Raw genomic sequence first — 26099 nt, 5'->3', positions numbered from 1 at the left:
TGGGAATCGAAAATCACGGCTGATAATGGTCAAAAATCACATGTGATTTTCGTGCTGATGATGGCTTGTGATTTTAGGTGATATTGATCTTGAAAGATTGCTAATTTTTATTTTATGATCTTGATTTTAACCAACACTGCGCCTTTCAATGGTTGTCGGTGAAGCAAAGAATTGTATTTTTGACTATGGTGTTCATTTTTAAAATAGTTAACGGTTTGCTGCCTCGATATTTGTGTGATCGAATTGAAAGAGGAAGTCACTTTCATAGATATAATACTAGAAACGCGGATGAAATAAGATCACCACATTGTTTGACTTGTGCTTCACAGAATTCATTGAATTTTAAGGGAATAAATGTTTTAAATTCGATGCCTCGACATATCAAACGTTCAGCACCACTTACAGAATTTAAAAGACTCTGAATTCCACCCGTTAAAACTGTCTTTTGACCAGTTTTCTTTCCTTGATTTGTTTTTCGTGCTGAGCACCAATGCTACCGACGCCAGGAAGGCAGCTCCCACACCTGGACCCTACCTATCGACCCATCAACTCATGAACCGGGGACCAACGGCTTTACTTCCCTTCCGAAGGAAGGCGTGATCACAGCTGTTATGCCTCAGAACATCCCGGCGGCACCAACTGGGATTGAACCCAGGCCTGCTGGGGTGAGAGGTAATCACGCTTACCACTACACCACCGGCGCCGCTACTTTTGAACAGTTTTCCAGTTGTTTTTTTTTTAAATTGTCAAATTATGTATCTTGAAGAAGTTATCTCTAACGGATTATTTTGTATGGATAGCTGTCATAATGACTTTTTAATAATTATTGTAGCACTGTAAAAACTATTTCTGTTCGCCACGATGGTGATGATGGATTTTTAATATTTGATTTAATAGTAGTAGATTAAAAAAAAGAAGTCTACAAAGGTCTGAACCTCGTGCGCATATTATGGATAAAGAGGACTGAAATTAAAATTTGATATATAAAACAAAATGTTACGTTCTTGATTGGCTGCTAGCGACTTGAAAATACTTGTTAAAAAATCCTTCGAAAAACCCCTTGTAGAGCTAGTCGAGCTTCGTCAACCATTCAAACAGCGGAGGAACAAAAAGACGACAAATGCTCTGGGCCTCACCTGATTACAGCTCATTGTGCATTGTCTTGACAATGGACAATTCGCCTTTTCGGTCACTCTGTAACTCTTTACTCCTATGTTAAAATCCCATAAGCAAACATCAGTCTGTGCGTGAACTTCCTTACCCTTTCACTCCTATGGAAATCCCATAAGAAACTTTCAATCTTTCCATGAAGAGACGGCGGCTTGCTGGTACCATGGTGCAATGAAGAGCTAAGACAAAGTCCGCAAGATTTCATGCACAGATTGTCAGATGCTTATGGGATTTTACCATTGGAGTAAAGAGTTGCAGAGTCACCGTCAACATCAATACTTACTGAGCATGCAAGCATGCACTGAGGCAAATAAATTTAAGAATTTCATAAGGCTCGACTTATGAACGAGACATATGAATTTCATTAGCGTGACTTATGAATGAATTTCGTCTAAGGTGAGGTAGCTCTTATACGCCCATAACCATCTTATTTTCCCAAGCGTTGAAAGATGAGTGGTCAACACACAGGCCTCGTAATATCAAGGTCGTTGGTTCGGTTCTAGTCTGCTGCATTTTATAATTTTTTTTGTGAACATTATTTTTCATAAGGCAAATCAGTGAAATTCATACTAATTTCTTGTCCCTAAAACTAATAAGTGGATCTTATGGAATTCTTACGTCCATTTGCCACAGTGTGTATATCTAATTTTCTTCCATAAGGGCCAATGCCACAAACGCAATCAATTACTTTTTCCGCGAATTTCGCGAGAGTAAAAACTCGCTCGAGTAAACCACCACGATGATTGTGTAACGCTCAGTGTCGATATCACGCAAACTTTATTTTGACAGATCGATGTCCAACTATGCCAGTTATACCACTGAGGCAACACAAAAAAGGAGTCAACTTTTAGTCAGCTATTTTGCATGAAGTTCCACATATGTTATGTGCTCAGAATTAGCGCTCGCGAGTCGTTACGCGACCGAGGAAAGGGCAAAACTTGGCAATGTGCTTCATATTCGTAATTTAACGAAAAATAGTTCACTGAGAATTCATGCAACGAAAACAAACAAGCTCGTAGCGTAGACAACGATAAAGTCACGCACAAAGCTAGAACATTTTGCTCCGCGGCAAGTGTTGGCAGTTTTTGAAAACAAAACAAATCACGTTGCCAAATCTTCTGATTATACTTCCGCAAATCTGTTTACATTTAATTACTAGAGAGAAAGAGATATTATGAAAGGGACGTCATTTCCAAACACTGCCAAGGGCGCAGTAAACCATCACTACGCCACTGATCAGCACTAGATATCATCTGCCCCTAATCCAACTTTCCAGTTCTACCAGGTTCTTCCAACGGTGGAACTGACAACTTATAAATTTTCCCCAGTTTGCGACAGTACGAAGCAACTTGGATTTAGATACAAACATTCGGAGTATTTCGCATCACCGCCACACCAGTGGTCACCACGCCACTTTAAAGTGATACGATACGTCACGCTTTTTTTGCTTTTTTTTCTCTCTCGTTTCTATGTGTCAGTGAAATGATTATCATTGATGCTGTAGGAGTGTGGGTGTACATCATACACTGTCGCAACTACCGTAAACATAGCTGCTAGAGTTCGTTATTAATAAGTCGAATGTCTATTTATCATCCATTATTGACACCATTACTACATTTCTATTCAATCTGCCAAAATTAACGATCTATCACCTCCCAAGGACATCCTTTTCTATACAGAAAAATATCATACGCCTAGCCACCAAGGCCAACCAAGTCAAGTAATCATAGTAGTTTATTAATTCAATGCCACACTTTGTACACTTTGGTTACACACGACCGGTCCAAAAATGATTCCAGCACTCAAATCTCCAGGCACATGGTAAGAAAAAAGTACCCAAAAGTAAGTTATTTTCACACATCTCGCCACTTTATTACAGGAAGCCAAAAGTAGGTAAAGTGAGTCAAAGTAGTTTTCATTCACTTGCGTTCAAATCTTATGGAATTGAAAATTCGCTTTCTACTCAAAAGTAAGTCAGTTATACCCAAGAGTAGGTGAATATGTAAAAGTAAAAAGTAGGTAAATGTGAACTGGCCGCTAGGTACGTTTTTTCTTATCGTGTATGTTTATATTTTTGCATCATTCTTTTCCCGCCTTTTTAATATCACCTGATGGCTTCGACCAGTGTAACAAGAATGACAAATAGGTTCTCTACAGAAGATTTGTAGGCTTATTTACTTCCATTTCTTTTCTGAAAAAAAAAACAAATAAGATATTGTTTTAATATTTATTAGTGATGGTTTCTAAATTGAACACAGTTGAAGAACCTTCAAAAGCAATAAAAACGTTGTTTTTCAACACTTTGTTTCAATTGAATTGACAACACTGGATACGATGATAGATGATTTGTACACACACCTTCGTAATGTGGTTTGTAGAAAAAAGGTAAACAAAACAATTTCAGCTTACAAAATTATTCGCGGCTCGCGTTTTTAACGATACAAATGATATTATTTAAGTAAATATCATCTTTAAAAGTGAATTAAATTGAAAGTGCTTGTAGAAGCACGTGTCGTAATTGTTTTTAGTGTGGTTCTGAAAAGTGGAAGCTAGTGAAACCAGTTATTCAAATTACATGCCCAGAGTAGAACAAAATCGACCGATCGTACTTTTTCATGCAAATATTGCGAATGCGTGAATGAACTGGTAATATTTTGGTGAGAAAGTGTACAAATATGTATCCAGACCTTATTCATACAATTTTGGCCCATTTGTTAAGGTATGTAATTAGTAATTTACTATTTTGTAGGAAGATGTCTTTCGTACGCATACCAAAACACGTTTATTTAATGATTGTGGAGACAGCCATTGTTACATGACGTGCCGTATCACCTTAAGCTTTCAGATATTGAATGACGCTTCAGAATTTGCAATATTTTATTTACCTTTCTCTAACGATCGGGTTTGAACAAATAATGAATCACCAATTGTTGAGATATTAATAAATATACACGTCATTCGAGTTTCAATTCCGTTCAAACACATTGAAAAGCAACTGAATTCATTTCGGAAAACGAATGAAGGGAGAAAATATCGTTTCGTTAGTTTTATTAGTTTTCGAAAAGAATAGATGTAGGGTTTTTGATCTAATTTCCGCCTTACTAAGCACAAACCACGTTTTACCTTTCTTTGCTGAACGGTTTTTAACAAAAAAATTGAATAGACAGCTTAGATGACGTCTAAATTTATTCACCTTTTCATTCGTACCCTTGGATTTGATAAAGAGTCACACATTGTTGAGATATTGTTTAAAATCTAATACTGCTTCTTGATACAAAAGTCGTTCTACGAGTTTCAATTCCGTCCTAACGCATTGAAACGCCATTAGATTTTCTTCGTCCTACGGATAAACGTAGAAAAAGGGGATTTGCTAGGAGTGCTTCTTTTGTTTTGAGAACAATGAGCGTAAATATTCATACAACGCGCTCTAACAGGATTTATGTTGTAGCTAATGAACTAACGCATCGGAACAAACCTACACACTTAGAAAAAATCACCGAGTTCGGTAATTCATTTACCGAATTCTCAACAGCTGAACGGTCGGTAATGTTTTCAGTAATCGAGAACATTACCGAAAAATCTGTAAACTGGATCAGCAAAATTAGCTGTCAAATTTACCGAACGATCGGTAACGTTTACCGATGTGCATTGCTTGATTTGTAGTCGTCTTTACCGGAGAACTGTAATTTTGAGGACGATATGCAAATCCAAAATTACCGAGAGATCTGTATTTTTTTAAAACGGTAACCGACTCAACTGTAATTTGCTTTAATATTGTTTCAAGGTGGCGGTCACTGCAACCCATGCAAAAATTTGGCTGCTGTCGTGATCAATAAGTTAGTGTTGCAAATTGCACCACCAATGAACAAAACCAAGTTTTTGTCGGAAGGATTCGGCGCTACACGGAAAACAAGGAAGCTTTGGGAGAATATTCCAAATGCTGTTTTCAGATCGTCGCTAACGGGAATGAAACTTGGACTGACAGAAAGAACAAGCAACAACAGCAACAACAGCAACAACATCGGCCATCTGTAATCGGTATTTATTTAGATAACGAAAATTAATTATTTACGGAAAATATCTACGATTCACTCATTTTGATGTTGAATAACAGTCTCCATAATTTCACCTTTTTATTTTTCACAAGCAGGAACTCTTTTAAAGTCGATCGAAAATAACAATATGGTGGATTTGACGTTTACCTCGACCATTACCGAACTCAGTAATGTGGAACGCTTTGTTTACCGAAACTTCAGTAAAATATTTCACCGAAGTCAGTGATGTGATTTACATACCTGCCGGTAAAAATGTTTACCGTTTTCGGTAAATTAAAATGAAATTACCGAAATTCAGTCATTTCATTTACAGTTTTCAGCAATAAAGCGAGAAAATACCGAAACATCTGTAATTTTTAGCATTACCGATCTAAGACGGTAATTTTTTTACCGAACTCAGGGTCTCTGTTTAAGTGTGTATTATTTATTTGTGCACTGTGAAATCGTTGATATTATTGATCTTTTCTGGTCAATAGAACGGAAATTGGCGATTACGACGAAGTAGTGCTCTACCCTAAATATTCATATTATGTATTTTGCAGCTTGTGCACTGCACTATCGTACCGAACGTATGATTGATGCGTTCACGTCGAAATCATTAATATTTTTGATGATTCTGTTCGATATGACGGAAATGGGCTCTAATGTCGAAGTAGTTCTCTACCCTACAATATATTATTCAACATCAAATGTGAAACTGTGATCTCCAAAATTACCTAACACTAGGCATCTAGTTTGTTGAAAATTATGGACACTTATAGAATAAGTGGAAACAGCTCCGTTGATGCTATGCATCAACACTAGCCACTCATTCTCGGTGTATAGATGTGCTATTTTACATTATTTAATAATTACATCTGCCAAGTGCTGCATGTGCAAAACCATATCTGTTACAACAAAGGGACCACTGATAAGAGCTAGAAGGAAGCAAAACAAAAAACATAAAACTGCATGCTGTGCGCATCTTGTATTTGAATAGCGCATTCGAACTTCCTACTTCAGTTCTCATTGAACCGTGCCAAGTGCTTGTCACCCATCTGCTCCACTTTTGGTTTGAGAAATGTTTTGGCTGAGGTTGTTACATCAGTGTCTCTTCATTTTGTGTTTTTTTTTTACAAGTTAAACATTCACTCAACAGGTTACTTCTCCTGTCGCTGCTCGGAGGATCCTACGCAATCATCCACGATTGTAATCACTATCTGAACGCAGTCTACAACATCCGATACTGCTCTCTCACCAACGTCACCGTAACGCACGATGCCGAGGAGGTTGTTTTCCGATCCGAATATCCCAGGCCGTACTATTTCGAGTTTTCCGAATCGAAACTTACCGAAATTCCGCGAGTGATGTTCACCTCTTTTCCGGAAATGCAAAATCTGGACGTGACACGGTGCCAGGTGGAAAACGTCAACAAGTATACCTTCGAACAGGCTAAGGAATTGCGCTACTTGAACCTTTCCGGAAATCACTTGACGGTGTTGAACAATTTTGTGTTTAAAGGTTGTGATAAGTTGGTGCGATTGGATTTGTCCAATAATCGTATAGCGCAAGTGAAGGAAAAAGCGTTGCATGATATAGCGAAAATCGATCACGTAGACCTTTCCGGGAATTTGCTGGACAATTTGGACGAGAATCTTTTTTCCAGGCTCACCTTACTATCGTACCTTTCATTGGCCAACAACAGACTCACAGATCTGCACGATCGCCTTCTGGAAAACTGTACATTGATCGCCTATTTGGATATCCGAGGGAACCGCATTCACAGTTTGAGTGACACCTTTCTGAAAAGTTTGACTTACCTGAGAATATTGGTGGTAGATAATAACAAATTGACATCGTTGAAAATACCACCACAATTGACAAAGTTGTCTGCTTCCAAAAACAAAATCTCTGAAATTTTCGCTGAAGATCCAGCCAAGTCACAACTATACTCATTGAGTATTTCAAAAAACAATTTAAAAAATATCTATAATGTCACCATCCTAGAAACCATCACAATGCTGGATCTCTCATTCAATCCAATTGGACCTCTCAATATGACTGCATTCCTCCGGTTGAAAAAGTTGGTCGACCTTAACATGGAAGCAACGCAGCTGCAAAATTTGCAGCATGGGATTTTTACGCAGCAAACAAAGCTGCGTCGGCTGGACATATCGTACAATTTCCTTCAAAAATTGGATTTGACCATACTGACGTCGATATCCGGATTAGAAACACTGTTCATTGACGGAAACGGTCTCATCGACATCAACTACGAACACGTACCGGAGCTGTTTCCGAATCTCACCTACTTGGGACTATTCGCTAACGCTTGGAATTGCTCGTACTTGACGAGTTTGGTTCGATTCTGCAACCGGAATAAAATCGCTGTCAGTTCAACGAAGATCTACGGTGAAATGACCTATTTGACCAATGTGCAGGGAATTTACTGTGCTAGCTCGGATAAAGATCGGGTCCAATTTCTGCCAAGTACGGCAGTAAGCCATTTGGATGAGAATGTTGGACGCGAGGAAGATACTCAGCTGAACTTGATAGTGGCTAATGTGACATCGACGGAATTTGAATACAAGTTGATGGTAGAGCTGTTGGATATGATAAGGAATGTGAACATCAGTAATGCCAATCGCTTGGAGGAAGTGAGACGGATTGCGTTGGATTCGGATAGAGGCTGCGAATCGGTACATACGACCGGTTATCAGGTGTTCATCATGTTGATTATGACAGTGATTCTGGTGCTAAATGTCGGATTCCTACTGTATGTTCAGTACAATGCCAATGCACGGCGAGCAATGGATCGGATGATAATTTTCAAACGGGGGGAGACGGCGTCCATTCAAACTTCGATTGATGACTATTGAGCGTGGGGGGAAAGGATTGTTTCGTGTACGAAGAAAAAAAATGGTTGTAAATATATTCCTTCTTTGCTTTTAGTAAAACTCATTGTTCAATAAATTATTTCATATCAAAATCACAAAGCCACCCACTCAACCGTCGCATGAAAATGCACAGATAGAAACGTAAAGTACTACAGAAAAACATGAACCGGGGACGAATGGCTTTACTGGGGAACATAGAAAGAACCAAAAAAACATAGAATACTCAAAATTTTCATAAAATATGTCACCTTTGATATGTTGTGTAATAATGTTATTGACGTAGCCTCATTAGAATTCGAATTAGATATCGAAGTTTGAATAATTATTTTGTAATTGCTTTTAAAACTTTCTGAAGAATAAACAAATTTTACAAGTATAAAAAAACATATCCAGCCTGATCCGCCCCACAGACGAGACGGTTCCACGATGCCATTGCAGCCATTTGGTCCACCATCACACACACAGCACAAGTCCATCTGCCAGCCTTGTTCTAGATTAACATGAATATCCCCAACAAGGGAAGTCGAGAAAATTTCCAACCCGAAAAAATCCTTGACTGGCTTGGGAATGAACCCAACTTTTCTTTTCAACCATGTCAGAATAAACAAGGAATTTTTTTGAGCTTGACACACACTACTATTTCATAATATCTTCCATAGCTTCAAAGGTCAATTTTTGATTTTTAACTAATAAGGTGGTGTTAATTAACTACGCAGACAGTTTTTTGTGATTTTTGACCCCCCCCCCCCCCCTGCAAAGACAATTGTCCATACATTCTTTTTTTTAAATTTGTATGGACCGTGTATGATTGTCAACCCCCTCCCCATAAACTGTCAACGTAGTTTATGAACAGTCCCTAAGAAAAGTTCTTTACATCTGTACTTCGCACGTGAGGCTCAAACTTTTGTAGACTACTGTTTTACTTTTTTAAACTACTGCTACTATCAATCCAACATCAACATTGTGACTAAGATAAGTTTAACTGTTATGTACATATTATTTTTTTGAATGAAATAAAATCAAAGTTGTTCACACAAAATGATATGTTTCAGCTTGGTAATACCATAACGACTAGCCTATATGAAGCCCATAATGTCCTTAGCCTTACCGGGGCCCAATAAGCATCAAATCACTGTGGGTTACACACTACACAATTGAGATGAAATTTCACTTTGTAAAAGTTCAAAAAACTATTAAAAAGTTTTTCTCTCAACAAACTATTGCAAAATCCTGAAAAACAAAATGTACTTTAGCGCCCAAGAAGCTACACTTGATTAGAATAGCTTAGCTTACAAGCTCGTTGCTCATGATTGCAGTAATCACTTCATAAACTCGGTCCGTCATCGAATGTCTTGATCAGCAAAATCTCCAAGCAACAGCAGTATCTTCCAAGCAAAAACAAGCAAGCACCAGTAAAACAGACCGAAACAAGACGAGCAAAAAAAAAATCGTACTTATACCTAATTTAAAAACAGCCTCCGGTCCGATTTATATTATTATTCGTCGGATTAGTATCATAGGCAGATAAGGCCAACTCGGGATAGAACAGAAACGAGTCCGCCAGTGCTTCTGGTTGCTGTTTCTTTTCTCGCGCCTTTTTCCCCGAGGCGGCTTGATGGGCCAACGCGCGGCGAGCAAATCATGAGTATTGGCCACCTTACCTCCCCCCACCTACACCCGGTTTATGCCGCCACCGATCCACATCGCGGATTCAGATTGGCGATCGAGTGAACTTTTTGAATCATCAAAAAAAAAAACAAGTTGTAAAAAAGCTCTCCGCTCCTCACTGGAGCGGATGGAAATCGAACCGTAATCAAATTCTAAAATTTATGAATTCATATTTTGAATGTTTTATTTTTCCGGTACCATTTCCTGGTCGAAATTTGTTTGTGCAGCCAAAGAAGTGTAGGAGCAAAAAAAAAACGCATCGTCCAACTCAAATATAAATTATAAATCCGGAATCGAGGAAGAGCGGGAAAATCCTAGTATGAGAGCGCATATAAAAATATGAAATTAATGCATTCCTGCATGTAGGCAAGCGAAGGTAAACGTGCATATCTCTCCGGTGAGTGTGTGTTAGTGTGTGCGGCGCACGTGGTGTTGTGCACTAGTTTTTGGGTGGGTGGCAGGTGGCAAAGGCGAGATTTTCATTTCAGTTCAGTGGATTTGGGCCCCAGCGCTCTGATATGTCGTGACGCCGCCCGCCGTGCTGAGCTTTGCGTTGGTGTCTCGGTCAAACAAGGGGGGTGGCGGAAACGGAAGATACCCCGATTGGGTATGAAGTTATAAGCTAGGGAGCGGCTCACGGGGCGGGAAAGAGTCAGCGTAGAAAATATTTTTCAGTCATAATTCACCATCGATTCCGCCCCCGGAGGTAATATATTTTGAATAAATAATCTAAAATGTACAAATTTATCATGCACTATTTATTGGTGTGCATGAATGAACAAATACATGTTTACACCCACGCTTTGCATCCGGTTGCGCTGATCCCGGCTTGGCATGCACCGGAATTTCAGTTTGAATTTTTGACCGAAGCCACCCACCGGAATCCATTAAATCTAGGCGCGCAGTTCACCCGAAATCGGTCATCCAATCGAGCATGCAATGGGAACGGGAGGGCCTGTTACCAGCAACCAGCCCATCCATGTGATTTGTACCAAACGTCAAATCAAAAGCGGAAATGGGGTACGGTGATTGTAGGAGCTGGAGATGCAAGTGAATCTCTAAAACTATTTAAATTATGATATGATGAAATGGTGGTCGGATAGCGGAAAAAAGAACGTGGTGAAATATCCCATTTTGAGTGCCGTTTGCTGAAATGCTAGATTGAAATCAGTATGGCGATTTAGATCAATGGTGGTTTGGCGATACGGCAGGGGTGGATTCCCATCTATGTGGAATGCTTGTTCGCCTTCAGGCAAACGAGATTATTTCGAGAGATTTAATGAACATTGAACATTACCTTTTACTGCCAAATATGATGGCTTGTTGATGTGTGTGATGACAGAGCTTTTTTGTGAGTGAATGATTGGTTCCTGCGAAAGAACGTCATTGTTTTACAGGATGAGAGTTCAACGGCCGAAATTCTGGTTAACAAAGCCATGCTTGATCTTAACCGATGAGATACAAGGATTTATAAGATGGCTTTGATGTTCTTGAAAGAACTTTCGCGTACTCTCAACGTTGTGTTCTTTGGAGCATTTCAATAGCTATTAACTAGAGCTTTCTATGCCAACGCATTAAATTGCACAATGTGTGGCAAGTACAATGATACTCTGTGCCCAGGAAAGTCGAAAAAATTTCCAACCTGAAAGATTTACTAGACCGGACCGGGAGTCTTTCTCACCTCCTCTGGTTTGCTAATATTGTGCCAAAATCGACTATGGTATCGGAGGCCTCCAAAGGGTGTCCCAGATTGTAAAGAGTAAGGTAGGGCAAAAGTTCGTTTTGTACACTCTTCCGAAAAAATCTTTCTTGCTACAAATGGACTGCAAACTCAGCAAGGTTCTGTAAGAGAAAGATGTAATCCTTAAGGGGGACATCAGTTGGTGGTTTTCAAAAAATCGAAATGTAAATTTTTGCTTTTTAGGCATCCTTCTAGAATCATGTGTCAAAATGCCAATTCGATACACAAAGTCGTTACGACTGAGATAGTCTTGTATTAAACGCACTTAAATATAATTCGAATCTTTAAACGCGCTTTTCTCGAGTTACCTCGAGCAATGTTAGGAAAATATCTCAATATCAAATCTCACCAAAGATCAAAATGACGCTTGATTTCAGTAGACAAAACTCAACAAGCAAACAACTGTGGTTGATACTGCAAGCTGTGATATCGCAGCTCTGAATATCAAGCTAACAAAATTCACCAGCTGCAAAGCTCATTAAACTGTGGAGAAATTGAATTTCATTATTTTTCCTTTACACCCGAACGCATCCGAATCTACCACAATGATTGGCAACAGTTGCTTCGTGTCTGCCATTGCCGAAGAGAAAACAGAGATAGCATTATTTAACTTTCTCTTTCTAAGAAAATGAGGTTCAACGGAATCATTTTTTTTTCCGTCGATTCAACTTTCAGCTTCAAAATTTTCATGTTTTGAATAGTCTCGCAATATCAAACGAGCTTGTAAAATCAATATCGAGTATAATATTTTGCTCCAATATCACGCGTATTGAGAGCGTATGAGAGCGGAAAATATCAATTTATTAATGATTATGCCAACATTTCTTGCGAGACAGGGATCTTGGAGACTAATGGATCTATTTTGGTGATTCTTCTGTTCGCAATGTAGCAATGATTTATCTTAAATCTTACTTAGGATTTTTCGGATATTACAACTTTTACATTTTCAACGCGCATTTAAGTAGCGATTTTGACGTAGGACTACGTCTGTGATTTCTATATGGGGGTACACTTTCTGAAAACCAAAAATGGAACATGTAACGAAATTATGAAAGATTTTGAACTTTAATAACTAAGCTGCCCCTGGACCAATTTCAATAATTTTATCACCAATCTATCAGACATATTTCTACGCATCGTTAAAAATGCTATCGACTATTTATTTTCAACAAGAAACTATTGAAAAGTGATAAATGTCATGAATTGTCCAAATGTGTCGGAATGACTGAAAAATCCACCAATTACGTACATGTATATGCTGCTTCCCCAACACTGTCATTAGAGAATCGTTTCTAGACGAAACATGCAAATGTAGCATTGCTGCTTCCCCAACACTGTCATCAAAGTGTCCTTAGTAGACGAAACAAGTCGAAGTGACATTCGTCTCTGATCTTCGGGCGTGTGCGAATAGGGAGGATGCAATTGCGAAACATTTTGCACACTCATCGCCATATTCAGAACCACACGCCCCAACCAAACACAAAATGCTCTCGAGAGTTGTAATCTTGTAACCAAACTTGGAAGCAGGGGTGCAAGTGATTTTGATCGATTCTCTTCATCGACTTTCTGTTTCGTTAATAACACGACGGTAAACACATTCATTGATACGTTTGTTGTTCTGGATGATAGAAGAGCATAGCAGAAATAGTGCGAAATAGGTTACTGAAGCCATGGCCATCAAAAGAGGAAATCGACTTTCACCCATCTGCTTCTAAGCCCCTTAATTCAGTCGTCATCATAGCAATGAAAACTAGCATCGCACCGCTTTTGTTTCTTGCGTTACACTTGCTGGTTGCAATTCTGCTGTTCGACATTTTCGAAGGACCACCAAAAAGACATGAATTACACTATTTTCTAGGAATGCCTAAAAGTTCAATTATTCGATAAACGATTAATCGTAACAAAATTTTCAGCTGTTCGATTAAATATTTATCGAATTTTCAATTATTCGAGCGCGTAACCGACATCCCTTCTTATTTCAACTCGTTTGATTTAGCGCAGTGGAGAAAATAAATACAAGTACTAATTTATATGAACAGGCAAAGAGAAGAACCATGACGTGAAACAAGATCATAAATTGGCCGAAAAAAGTGTTAACCATCTTTCTGATAAAAGCTCAGATTTATCAACCTGTTTGAGAGAAGGAATTTTACGAGAAAAACTAAAAAGGGGTGGAGCTATAGCTGGGTAGACACTGATATTCTGGGGCCTTCCAACCTGTCGCAGACACCAGTTCAACCCTTGTCCAGCAGCAGACGGACCGAAACTCTTGTGAGTGCCCAATCATTGAACCGAAGAATACGGAATTGTCCGATCCGATTTGCAGATCCAGTTGCCTACACGTCATCATCATCTTCCAAAGGTTTTAAGCCTGTGCTACCATCGGCCCTTTTCAGGACCACCAAGATTTTCCGAAAGCGTTAAATTTCTGAACATGACCCAACTAAAATTCATATCAAAAGTGCTCTAGGCTTCCAGAAAAACTGGGAGCTTCATATTTTTTTTTTCTATTTTCTTGAAATTAATGGAACGCAATACTTCAAACTGCCAAGAAGTTTATGAAATACAGCTTAAAATGTTTCTGCATCATCCTGATGATTATCTGGAGTTTTGACGTAGGACTACGTCTTTAATTTCTATACTGGGGGTCACATTAAAATTAGCTAAATTCAGACATGTAACGAAGAATCCCAAACACGGATGTAACGGTAGAGCGCAATTCGAATACACGACGCATGGCCACTTGAGCGAGCTCACCGCTCGGTTGATCGCTCACCATTTCACTAATGAATGGAAGGGAGGAGAACAGCAGCGGTATTAAAAACGCTTGCCAAGCTACTAAAACCTAATTAGCTATTCTGCAAGTATAAAACAGACTGTAATTCAGTGAACGTGATCAGTTGCTGTACCATTAGCTGTGGGGACAGTCGTCACAACTAATTTGAAAGACCCCGAAAGTGGACGTGGACATCGGAATGGGAAGAATTAAGACATCTTTCAAACGTTACACAGATGAGTTTGATTACAATGATCACCTGCGTAATGCTGCTGCCAGGAAAGCCAACTGAGCACGCTGTTTCTGGAGATACCCAAGTGCACCAGTTTGTTCGCTTCGATCCAAATGGCAGTTTCATTTGCGACGGAGATGGTCATCACAAATTTGGTAGGTCCCCAAAGGACGCGGACATCGGAGACTCTCTGAGTAGCTTCACCCTCTTTCGGACGTTCCACTGCAGTTTTTCCGTTAGGCTGACAACAACTTTGATCACCTGCGAAATTTTAACCGCTGTGCAATGGTGTGAGCACGTCATCCCGAAAGTACCAGCATGTAAATCTGTTGGATCCCAATAGGCCTTTTTCGCTTTCAGCTTTGGGTCATCGAGTCTCCGTGAGAGAATAAATTTGCGTAAATCATCCAGCTCTAAACCTTCCCGCAGACGTCAATTGGTAGCACGTTTATGCATTTCGTGTTATTTCTCCATCCGCTGAAGCAAATACAACAGCCTATTCGTTCCGTACCCTCCAACTCCAACAACCCTTTCGATGAACATCAGGAAAACACAACAAACGGTTCTTTTCAGGGCCACCATTTGAAAAACTAAAGGCCCTTTTCAGGGCTGGAAACCAACAAAGAAACGGCCCTTTTCAGGGCCACTAATTCAAATGCAGAAGGAGTTAAGATAAAAGCAAACACGTTTGTTCCTACTACTCACGGCCTTTGCGCTACATATTCCAGATCTTAGATGTAAAGTATTCATCACCTATTTCTCCTTAATTGGCCTATACTTACTGACATAGGTAAGTAGTAATATCATCATTCAGAATTTAATGTCACAACCAAACTTATAAAATTTCAGGTATAATCGTCTTCTTCTTATTCGCATTTCAAGCTTATTGCTTAGTGCATATTAGACCATTGCATGCTCTCAACATGATGTTTTAAATGCACTTCTACATTTATTAATTGAAAGCTTTCGATGCCAATACCAAGACATGAATTTGTATATTGTGTGGCAAGCACAAAGATACTCTATGCCCAGAGAAGTCAAGAAAATTTCCAACCCGAAAGAATCACTCTCGACCGGACCGGGAATCGAACCCGCCGGCTTGGTAATTCCGTGCCTTTACTGACTAGGCTATGAGGCCCCACAGGTATCAATAATCACTTTTTTTTATCAGCTACACGGTAGCCGTCCCAAACAATCAAAAGGACACCAGAAACATCAATTAACGACTCTTCTAAGGGTCACCATTCGAAAAACAACCGGCCCTTTTCAGGGTCACCAATTCAAAAACGGAAAGAGTTAAGATAAGAGATTATCGATCAATTAAAAGAATTAAAGGTTCAACATATTTGTTCCGTCCACTAGCGGTCCTACGTCAAGCTTCCGTTGGTGCCCCTAGGCACAGGCCCTTCTACTTTTTTGTAATTTCTTTGAAGTTTGCGGCCATTTCCTTAACTCAATTGTAGTTCATTTAACTTCTGTGAAGTTCCGGTCGCATTTTTTTTTTATTCTATGGATTTTCTTAAGATTCGCAAAACTTCTGTGAGGTTCCCGTTATTTTCCTGAAATTAAAAAGATTTAATAAATGGAGCTTTAAGATTTCCTGTGGAGTTCTGGATTTTTTTCAAGGTTCATGAAAATGCACTTAACTTATCAGAACTAAATCTTCAGGAGTTTCAAGCTGCCCTGAAGTTTTTTAAATGCCCTAAAGTTCTCAAAATTGTCCTCTAGGCTTCCCTGAATTTCTAACAACTTTTAGAAAAGTTCCCAACTGTTAAAAAGGTCCCAACTTTCTCTTGAATTATATTGAGTTTTTTAATTTACCATGAAGCGACCGAAATCTTCCTGAAGTTTTAGATTTACTTACCAATCAGACTAAGGCCTTATTGTCCTCTGCTGTGCGAAGAAGTCGTCTCCACGCTACTCGATCCATGGCCACACTTCGCCAGCCTCGTAGTCTGCGAAGGGTCCGCGGTTCGCCTTCTACTTGGTCAATCTATCTTGCCCGCTATACGCCTCTTCTTGTTGTTCCTGTTGGGTCGCTTTCGAGAACCATTTTCACTGGGTCGTCGCCCGGCATTCTTACGACGTGCCCAGTCCACCGTAGTCGCCTAAATTTTGCAATACGGACGATGACTGGTTCTCCCAGCAACTGGTGCAATTCGTGGTTCATTCGTCTTCTCCACGTTCCGTCATCCATCTGCACTCCACCGTAGATGGTACGTAACACCTTCCGTTCGAAAACACCAATAGTCCAGGTATCGTAGCCGTAGAGGACCGCTGACCAGCGTCTTGTGGATAGTCAACTTCGTGCGGCGGCGAATTTTATACGACCGGAGCGTCCTTCGGAGTTCAAAGTAGGCACGTCTCCCTACCATAATGCGTCTTTGAATTTCTCTACTGGTAACATTTTCGGCGGTCACCAATGAGCCCAAATACACGAACTCATCGGCCACCTCGATTTCGTAACCGTCAATCTGAACTAGGGGTGGATGGCTAATATTGTCTTCCCTAGAACCTCTTCCTTTTATGTATTTTGTCTACGATGCGTTGATGGCAAGCCCAATCCGTCTAGCTTCAGCCTTCAGCCTGATGAACGTTTCCGCCATCGTCTCAAAGTTCCGTGCCATTATGTTGATGTCATCGGCGAAGCCAAGAAGCTGCATGGACTACCTGAAGATCGTGCCACTCGTGTCTATCCCAGCTCTTATGATCACACCTTCTAACGCGATGTTGAATAGCATACACGAAAGTCCATCACCTTCCCGTAACCCCCTTCGAGATTCAAAGGGACTCGAGAGTGTCCCCGATACTCGAACAACGCACTGCTGATCTCGATCGATTGTGTCGTATGCGGATTTGAAATCGATGAACAAATATTCACGGCATTTCTGCAGAACCTGCCGAGTCGTGAAAATTTGGTCCGTGGTAGCGCGGCCACCCATGAATCCCGCCTGGTATTACCCCACGAACTATCTTGCAAATGGTGACAGGTGGCGGCATATAATTTGGAAGAGTACCTTGTAGGCGGCGCTCAGTAGTGTGAGTTGCAGCAATCCATCTTGTCACTCTTCTTGTAGATTGTACATACGACACCTTCCATCCACTCCTGCGGTAATATCTCCTCCTTCCAAATCTTGGCAATTACCCAGTGCAGCGCTCTATCCAGTGCTTCACCGTCGTATTTTAATATCTCTTTTCCTCAACTTCTTGAAGATCAGGGGCCGGTAGCCTGTCGTATTCTGCGCGTGCTCCAAGGTTTGTTGCCGTACCACCTTCGTTTTCTGCTGCATCACCGTTGAGATGCTCGCCATAGTACTGCTTCCACTTCTCAATCACCTCACACTCGTTTGTGAGAATGTTACCGTCCAAGTCCTTGCACATATCGACTTGCGGCACGTAGCCTTTGCGCGAACTATTTAGCTTCTCGTAGAACTTCCGTGCGTCATTTACGCGGTACGGATTTTTCATCGCCATCGATCTCAGTCTTCCTGGTAACGCAAACTGTCTGTATCGCTCCACATTCAATCTTGTGCGGTGATGTAGTATTCTCGCCCGTGCTGCATTCTTCTCCTCTACTAACAGTTTGCATTCGCCGTCAAACCAGTCATTTCTTCGGTCCGGGATCGCAGTACCTAGTGCCACTGCAGAAGTACTTCCTATGGCGGAACGGATGTCCCTTCAGCCATCTTCAAGAGAAGCTGCGCCAAGCTGTTCTTCCGTGGGTAATGCAACTTCCAGCTGCTGCGCGTATTCCTGAGCAACTCCGGCGTCCCGTAATTGCTCAATGTTGGGTCGCGGCGTTCGACTTCGACAGGTGTTATACACCTCGAGAGTTTTGAGTGCATGCATACTGTAATAGGTAGTGACCCATATCAATGTTCGCACTGCGGTACGTTGTTGTTTATAAATTTATTTGATAAGGCTCAAACGGGATTAACTTTACAGATCCGAGGATTCTTGGTCACTATACAATACAATACATCTTAAAACTATAGTCAAAAGGTACATCACGATAAACATCTTCCGCTATTCAAAAAGCCTCCTCCATCAGAACTGGAGCCGCTTGCAGTAGTTTCATTATATGGCAGTTGCGCCAACTTGGGTCAGAGCGCTTCCATTGCAGAAATGGACGCAAAACGTGGTCAGCACTCATACACTCATCACTAAACGGTTGCTTTCCAAAGTCGACGACGCAACGATCGAAAGAACTGCTGATGAAGAACAATGAGGAGGACCACACAAGGGTTGCTGCCGAGAAAACAGACGATCGCATGGCACACATCGAGAGTGGCCTGCTTTTGTCCACAGCCGAGTTAACACTGACTCCGCTGCGGTACGTGTATCGAAGAAGATTTTCCCGTCGATTAGAACGTGCTCGATTTGGTTTTCTGTGTGTTGGTCAGGTTATATCCAGGTAGCTTTGTGGATATCCTTGCGAGGGAAAAAGGTACTTCGGACTACCATACCCCGAGAAGCTGCAAAGTTGTCGTTCGATACGGTATGCAGGCTGTTTGACCTGATTGCCGGTCTATACATTGCTTCCCGTCCTACCTGAGCGTCTCCGATGACGATTTTGACGTCCCGTTGCGAAAAGCCGTCGTACACCTGCTCCAGCTGCGCATAGAACGCTTCTTTCCCGTTGTCGGGTTTGCCTCGTTGATGATGCTGTAGTTGAAGAAATGGCCCTTAATCCTCAATTTGCACATCCTCGCGTTGATCGGCTGCCAACCAATCACGCGTAGGCGCAGCACTACAAAACCGGATCCCACCCAAGTAACATTGCAAGTTTTATCGAGGTTTTAAAGCATGCTATAAATCTAAATCATGGTCTACAGAACCCTCATAAAACCAAAATTGTTACTTGGGCAGTTCGTTGGTGGTGCACGATGCCCGCGTTTCCATATATTTTGTCCCGTCCAGCAAAGTTCCTGCAGTGCTGCGACTTCGAAGTTGCGTGGTTGAAGTTGGTCATAGATTAACCTTTCGCAGCCCGGGAAGCCGAGCGATTTGCAGTTCCATGTTCCGAGTTTCCAATCGTAGTCCTTATTTCGTAGCGTAGGTCTGTTCCGACTGTTCCGATCCATATTTCTTTCTTCGGTATTGGCAACTTTGTGTTTTTTTTTCCAGGGCAGCTTGTTGGGCCTGCCCAAACCCCCTGTCTTGCCGAGGGACCATCGTGCACAGCTCTGTGTAGAGTCCACGCTGGCACTAAGACGGTGATCAGCCGCTCCTAACATGGAGAACAGACGCCGTTTTGAGTCGCACCTCCATGGTGAACAGACGCTCGGGTTTGATGAAGAATTTCTTCTGTCACCATATTATGGTTACCGTGCCAGTGTTTTAAAAACTTCCTTGAAACTCACGGATTATCGCTAAACTGCCCTGAATTTCTAAAATGCTGAATAAGCCTGAATCTAACTGCATAAGGCTGATTTGTAGCTAAAATTGTTTGTTGGGCACTAAGACCATCCCTAAAGTTTTTTATGCTTCTCTGAAGTTCCTTAAATTTTCAAAAGATTGTTTTTTTTCCTTGATTTGTTTTCCGTCGATCTTGTTTTCCGTACTGAGTACCAATGCTATCGACGCTAGGCAGCTCCCACACCTGGACCCTACCACCTATCGACCCATCAAGTCATAAAACGGGGACCAACACGGCTTTACTTCCATTCCGAAGGAGAGATTTTATGCCACAGAAAATTCCGGCGGCACCGACTGGGATTGAACCCGAGCCTTTTGGGATGAGAGGCAATCACACTTGCCACTACATCACAGGCGCCACTTTTGTCAAGAAGCTCTCGGAACTTCTGAATGATATGGACTTTTTGGAATTTCCCATTATTCCTTGAGACTTCTTGATTGTTCTTGCAATTTTCCTGAAATTAATGAAAGTGAGCTGAAGTTCCTTGACCTTGCTCAAAGCTCTCCGAACTTTACTGAAGATGCCTAAAATCTGTAAACTTCTTTGAAGTTCTGTGAATTGCCCTGAAGTTCTCGGAACTTCTTGAAATTCTCTTGTTTTTTTTTCTGAAATTTATGATAATGCGTTTTCGCTTTCTCTCTTTCTCTACCATTCTCATATTTATTCACGCTAGGATGTTGATTTCGATATGTCAATATGTAAGCGTAGGTCACATACCATATGTGGAACTCGATCATAAAAAATCGACCTCATTTCAGTGATTTGAAGTGGTATAGAAGGACATCGATCTGTCAAATTGATTATACCAGCTGTAAAATGAGAAAAGGGATCAAGGGGGTAGTCAATTCTTTTAAAATATTTCTAACGCTTTTTATTATTATCTGTGTTCTTAGCACTCCTGAACTCATGTCTTACTATTTCTCTGACTATTTATGTCATTTATATATAATTATATAGCAAGCCTTAGCAAATTCATACCTTGCTTCACACTGAAATGTTTTTCTTTGGAAATTTCCTAATTTTTTAAAACCAATTACATCAACTTTTGATTTCAATGGGTTTCGTAGGAGGAATAATACGACCACGTAAATTTGGAGTTAAGTGCTTTGAAGTCCAGAGAGAAGTGGCAAAACGTTGAAACAAGTTTTCAAGGATTGTACAGAAGCACTATTAGAAATATATGCAGTGTTTTGAGCTGACCTTGCATTGTTCCATTCACAAAAAATTTGCAAGCAGGACGATAAGTGCAATCGAGCGCTTATCGATACCTGTAATACTCAAGATTTCAACCCTCCCTATGTTTCTCAATGGCCGTCAATTGAAAGTTTCTTCCCAAAAAAAAATGTATTTTTTTAATGTAAAAGGTAATATGCATAAACAGGATATTTCGTGATGTAATCATAAGTTAACTCACTAAAAACACAGATAACAATATTTCAACATACCACAGACAAAATGGTAGTTTTACACTTATGCAACGCAATCATCAAATCTTCCATTCAATTAACATAATTTCCGTAATCGATCTAATGTAATTATATCGAAGAGACGAAGAAATATTACATCTTTACTGGATAACAACCCTAATAAACAAATACCATAATCGTAATACCATGTATCCCGGATTGGTAAACTATCCCACAAATGGGTTGGATGATACCCCGAACACGTCGTTAAGCTTTCGTTTATGGTTATTTTTACTAGGGAACGCTCTTGATAGGCTTCTGACCGACCTTTAAAAAGCCCCCTGTCGAGCTAGACGAAAAAGGAATGCCCACACGTCAAACTCCGTCAAGCATTTAAACACCGGAGGAACAAAAGAGACGACAAATTATGGGTCTCAATTGTTTACATCTCATTGCGCATTATCTTGATTATTGACAATTCGCTTTTTCTGTCACTCTGCAACTCTCTACTCCTATGATAAAATCCCATAACCAAACATCAGTCTGTGCGGGAAACATGGTGAACATTTCCTCAGAGGCTGTGCGTCCGTACGGCCGTGACGTTTGTTTTCTTTGCCTTGTTTGAAAATTTGGAAGAATTTAAAATTAATAATTTTTGTGAGATAGTTTGTCTCGTAATTGGAACACATTTTCCGCGATTCGAAATTCCAGTGATGACCAGTTTTATATTTATACTTGGGTGCTGATCCGGTCAACAACTACCCTAGACGGACCTGGATTCGATTGCCCGGTTCTGGGTCGCCACCAAAGCCAAGATTCAAGAAGTTATTTTCACGAGCAGCTCAATTCCAGGCGCAAATGGCCAATCATCAGCAACGGAAGATCTTCCATTCGGAACACCGTGAGTGCACGTACATCGACAGTCTGCAGGACCCCAGCTTGTTCCTGGGGCCACTGTCAAGCCAGCAAACCCCCAACGTCCCATCGTTCAGTGCGATCATGTTGCCGAGGTAGGACTTTCAAGTGCCAGAGAGAAGCTCCAGAGATTCCAGATTTTTTTTCTATGCAATTCCGTAGACTTATTCAAATCTACGGATTTCTACGGATTTTATTTTTAGTCGAAGGTGCTATTTATTTTTTTTTTTAGTTCTAAGGTGATATTTTACGTTAAATGATAAATCGATGAAAGAACTTTTGAAAAACTACTAGGGATAGCTCTATGGGGTTGTACGCAATGGTGACGTAAGACTACGTGGTCTTATATAATAAATGTTATTTGTTAACTGCAGCAGAACTTGTGTTTTGTGTAGGAATAGGAATTTGAGCGGGGTTCTCTCTGTTTATACTCTTTAGTATGACTATGATTGCCATGAAAAGAAGCTTTTGCTGTGGATTTTAGTTGGGACATGTTCAGAAATTCAACTCTTTTGGAAAATCTTGGTGGTCCTAAAAAGGGCCGATGGTAGTACAGGCATGAATACCATGATACTGTTGCACCTGTAGTTTTTGGCATACTTTCACTCATTGCTTCCTGGGGATTCTTGTTCAGCCATAGCAAGATGTGCGCGTGAGGACTTCCACACACAGCACGTGACTGGATCATCATTGACCAGAGTTGCTCTTTGTAGTGCAGTCAAATCCTGGATAGGATCTGTTAAGTCATTGCCATTGTGTCCTTCTGACAATCGATGTAAAAGGTTCAAAAAATGAGGCCACTTCATCTCATTTGCACTGAGTGTGGGAAACATCGTAGGCTTTCCCAATTGTCGCATCATGGTGAACAAATTTCTCTTCCTTTGTTGCCAATACTGTACTGAATTCGGTATTGATTTGAGGAAGGATAGATTTCGCTCAATGCACTGCTCCACGAATAAGGCGGTCCTTAAGGTTGACACGTGTGATGTTTACGGTCCCCGGGAACTTAAAAATGCATTGCAAGCCTTCGGAAACTCTAGTGCGAAGAACTTTCATTGTCATATACAACAAATGTTGTGGTTTGGCCACACGCCTGTCTTGACGACGAGTTTCACTGGATGCAATTATGAAATATGTCACGCCGTGCTCGTCATATATTAAAGGCAGAGGAACCCTGTTTTGCGCGGTAGCGATCTCCAGGCATTTGTTCTCATACCAAAGGAGCGTTTTGTATTACCCAAGCAGCAATTCTGTCTCATTATCCACGGCAATGGTTTCCAGCTCAATTTGAGGAGCCACTTCAGGGGTTTCAAGACCATCCTTGGCGATCTAATCAATTGTGATCCAGTAGCAGTGGTACAGTGGTGTCGTAATCTAATAAGAAAGCCACGCTTTAACCGTAGTTTCCTCTATAAAGCCGGACAAGTACGACGACTTATGGATTACGTGCTTTTTGATGAACATGTTGAAGGCCTGATCATCATCGAGCTGACGGGGAAAAGAGCGTCGTCTCTCTTACATAACGCAAACGGTTGAACAACATTCGAGCAAAAAGAAAATTATCAAATAACTATCATATGACATATGTGATTTCGTTCGAATTCCTCAATTTGGTGTAAATTAAACCATTTCTGATCTGACCATAATAACTAGGACATCGTTGCTTGCTATTTTCAGATTTCACACAAGCATAATATTAGCAGCTCTTATAATGAGAAAAACTAAAAAATATACATTCGTGACGGCCTTCGGCGACAATGTCGTATGACAGAGCCTGTCGTATGACATTTTAGTTTTGTACTGTAATTTGATAGCTTGTTTTGCAAGTGTCGGAAGGAAAGGCAGTCAATTATGACAGAAAATGTGTCGACTACGGTGACCGCTTACAAGACTGGTCTCGACACGACTTTTATTCGCCTTCACACGGCACCGTCAAAAACATTTCTCTTCAAGCAAAGATTGACAGTATATTATGGGAACTTTCGGCGGAGTGAAGAGATGCCATGTTTCACGCACAGTCTGACGTTTGCTTACGGGATATTTCATAGGAGGGAAGATCTACAGAGTCGCCGTCAACGCCAAATTATTCTATCAAAAAGCGGATAAGTGAGCAAGAAAACGGTTGACAAGTTGCAGGGGTATATTTTACTTTATGCTTCTTTCCCTTCAGAATCAGATTATACTCTAGATTGTAAAATTCGATTCTGAAGGGAGACGTATACTGAAGAAAAAAAAAATCCGTAGAAACTGTACCGGATTCCGTAGATTTTGTCAACGGATCCGTATTTCCGCAAAAAATTGTAAAATCCGTAGATCTACGGAGATTTCCGTAGATCTGGCATGTCTGAAGCTCACAGCTGACAAACGTCAAATGGAAATCGGGAATTTGGTTAACATTGGAGGCATTTGGAGAGATCCTTCCATTACACTGTATTTTATATACCATTCATTACATTGCATATTACTGTTACATTCACTCATAACCTAGCTCGGAGCGTTTGGTACGGTATGTCCACGCATCCTTCCACTCCTGAAGATTCACGAAATGCATCGCTGTTTAGATATACCATGCCAGCACCATATTTGACGCGTTCCTAGTGATGACGCACTCGTCTATTTTGACAAGATGTTATTTAAAACCTTGTAGCACCATCATCCCTAGAGCACTGAAACTAATATTTGCAGAAGTAACTTTAAAAAAATAATTATTTAAAATAGTCATTATGGAGTGCTTCGATTTAGGAACTGCTTCGAATATGGTGCCTCCACGGTTTATTTGAACTCGAATCCTTTCACAGAATCATCTTTGCGGCAAATGCAACGCAGTAGGCCTGGCCGTTTTGATGTTTGTGTCATATCTCAGTCAATGTTGACAAGAAAAATGATTACGTCTTATCAAACCTAATGATTTTCCAGGATGCTTTCTTGTACTGGCTGCGATTGTATTAGATTAGATTAGATTAGATTAGATTAGATTAGATAGATTAGAAACATGGAGAACATTTCCTTACCCTTTCACTCCTATGAAAATCCCATAAGATTCTTTCAATGCGTGAAAAGACGGAGACTGGCTGGTACCATGGTGACAAAGTCCACTAGATGCCATGCACAGATTGTCAGATGCTTATGGGATTTTACCAGGAGTAAAAAGTTGCAGAGTGACCGTCAACGTCAATGCTTACTGAGCATACAACCATATATCTGCTTTGCTCTCGTAAGGGCCAATGCCGCAAACGTAAACAATTACTTTTTGCGTGAATTTCTCGTAAATGAAAACTCACTCAAGGAAACCGCCACGATTATAGTGTTGATAAAGAGTCCTTCTATCTTATAAAATTGGTGGCTTACATCGATTGATTTTGACATACGAGAAATTTACGAAAGAAGCCATGGTTTACGTTTTCGACATTGGTCCTTATGAACGCTCAGTGTCGATATCATGAAAATTTTATTTTGACAGATCGATGTCCAACTATTGCCACTGAGGCAACACAAAAAGGGGTCAACTTTCAGTCAGCTATTTTAAATGAAGTTCCACATATGTTATGTGCGTAGGTCCATGGGCGGGAACCTCTCTGTGCCATATATCTCAAGAACGAGTGAAGATATCGTAAAATGAACACGTGATTACTTTTAGAAGCGTATGTATTATTTGAAAATGCTGATGGCTTGAAATTTTCTACTTATAGACCTAAATGTCAACGAAAATTTGCTGAATTTTTTATATGTTACGAAATTAGTCCCAATAATCATTTTCCATATGGGAAAACATGTCCCCGAATGGTTTAAAAAAATACGTGGTTTATGAACGGTCCCATAATTAAATGAGCTTCAATTTTAG

The 26099-nt window shown here is 40.5% G+C and overlaps 2 protein-coding genes across 2 annotated transcripts in view; one reads left to right on the top strand and one right to left on the bottom strand.

Moving 5' to 3' along the window:
- The window catches only part of twz (BTB/POZ domain-containing protein twz), a 211085-nt gene that overhangs the window by 21570 nt on the left and 163416 nt on the right, over positions 1 to 26099 (bottom strand). The window lies entirely within an intron of this gene.
- LOC135707318 (leucine-rich repeat-containing protein 15-like) lies at positions 6233 to 8101 on the top strand. The gene is made up of 2 exons (XM_065229119.1): positions 6233 to 6299; positions 6364 to 8101. Exons 1-2 carry the CDS (start codon positions 6286 to 6288, stop codon positions 8081 to 8083), a joined length of 1734 nt encoding a protein of 577 aa, XP_065085191.1. The 5' UTR covers positions 6233 to 6285; the 3' UTR covers positions 8084 to 8101.

The sequence above is a fragment of the Ochlerotatus camptorhynchus genome, unplaced genomic scaffold (assembly GCF_037179485.1).
Source record: "Ochlerotatus camptorhynchus isolate MF236.1 unplaced genomic scaffold, CSIRO-AGI_Acam_v1.1 ptg000307l, whole genome shotgun sequence".
NCBI classification, from domain to species: Eukaryota; Metazoa; Arthropoda; class Insecta; order Diptera; family Culicidae; genus Ochlerotatus; species Ochlerotatus camptorhynchus.
This window is presented reverse-complemented; position numbering and strand designations above follow the sequence as displayed.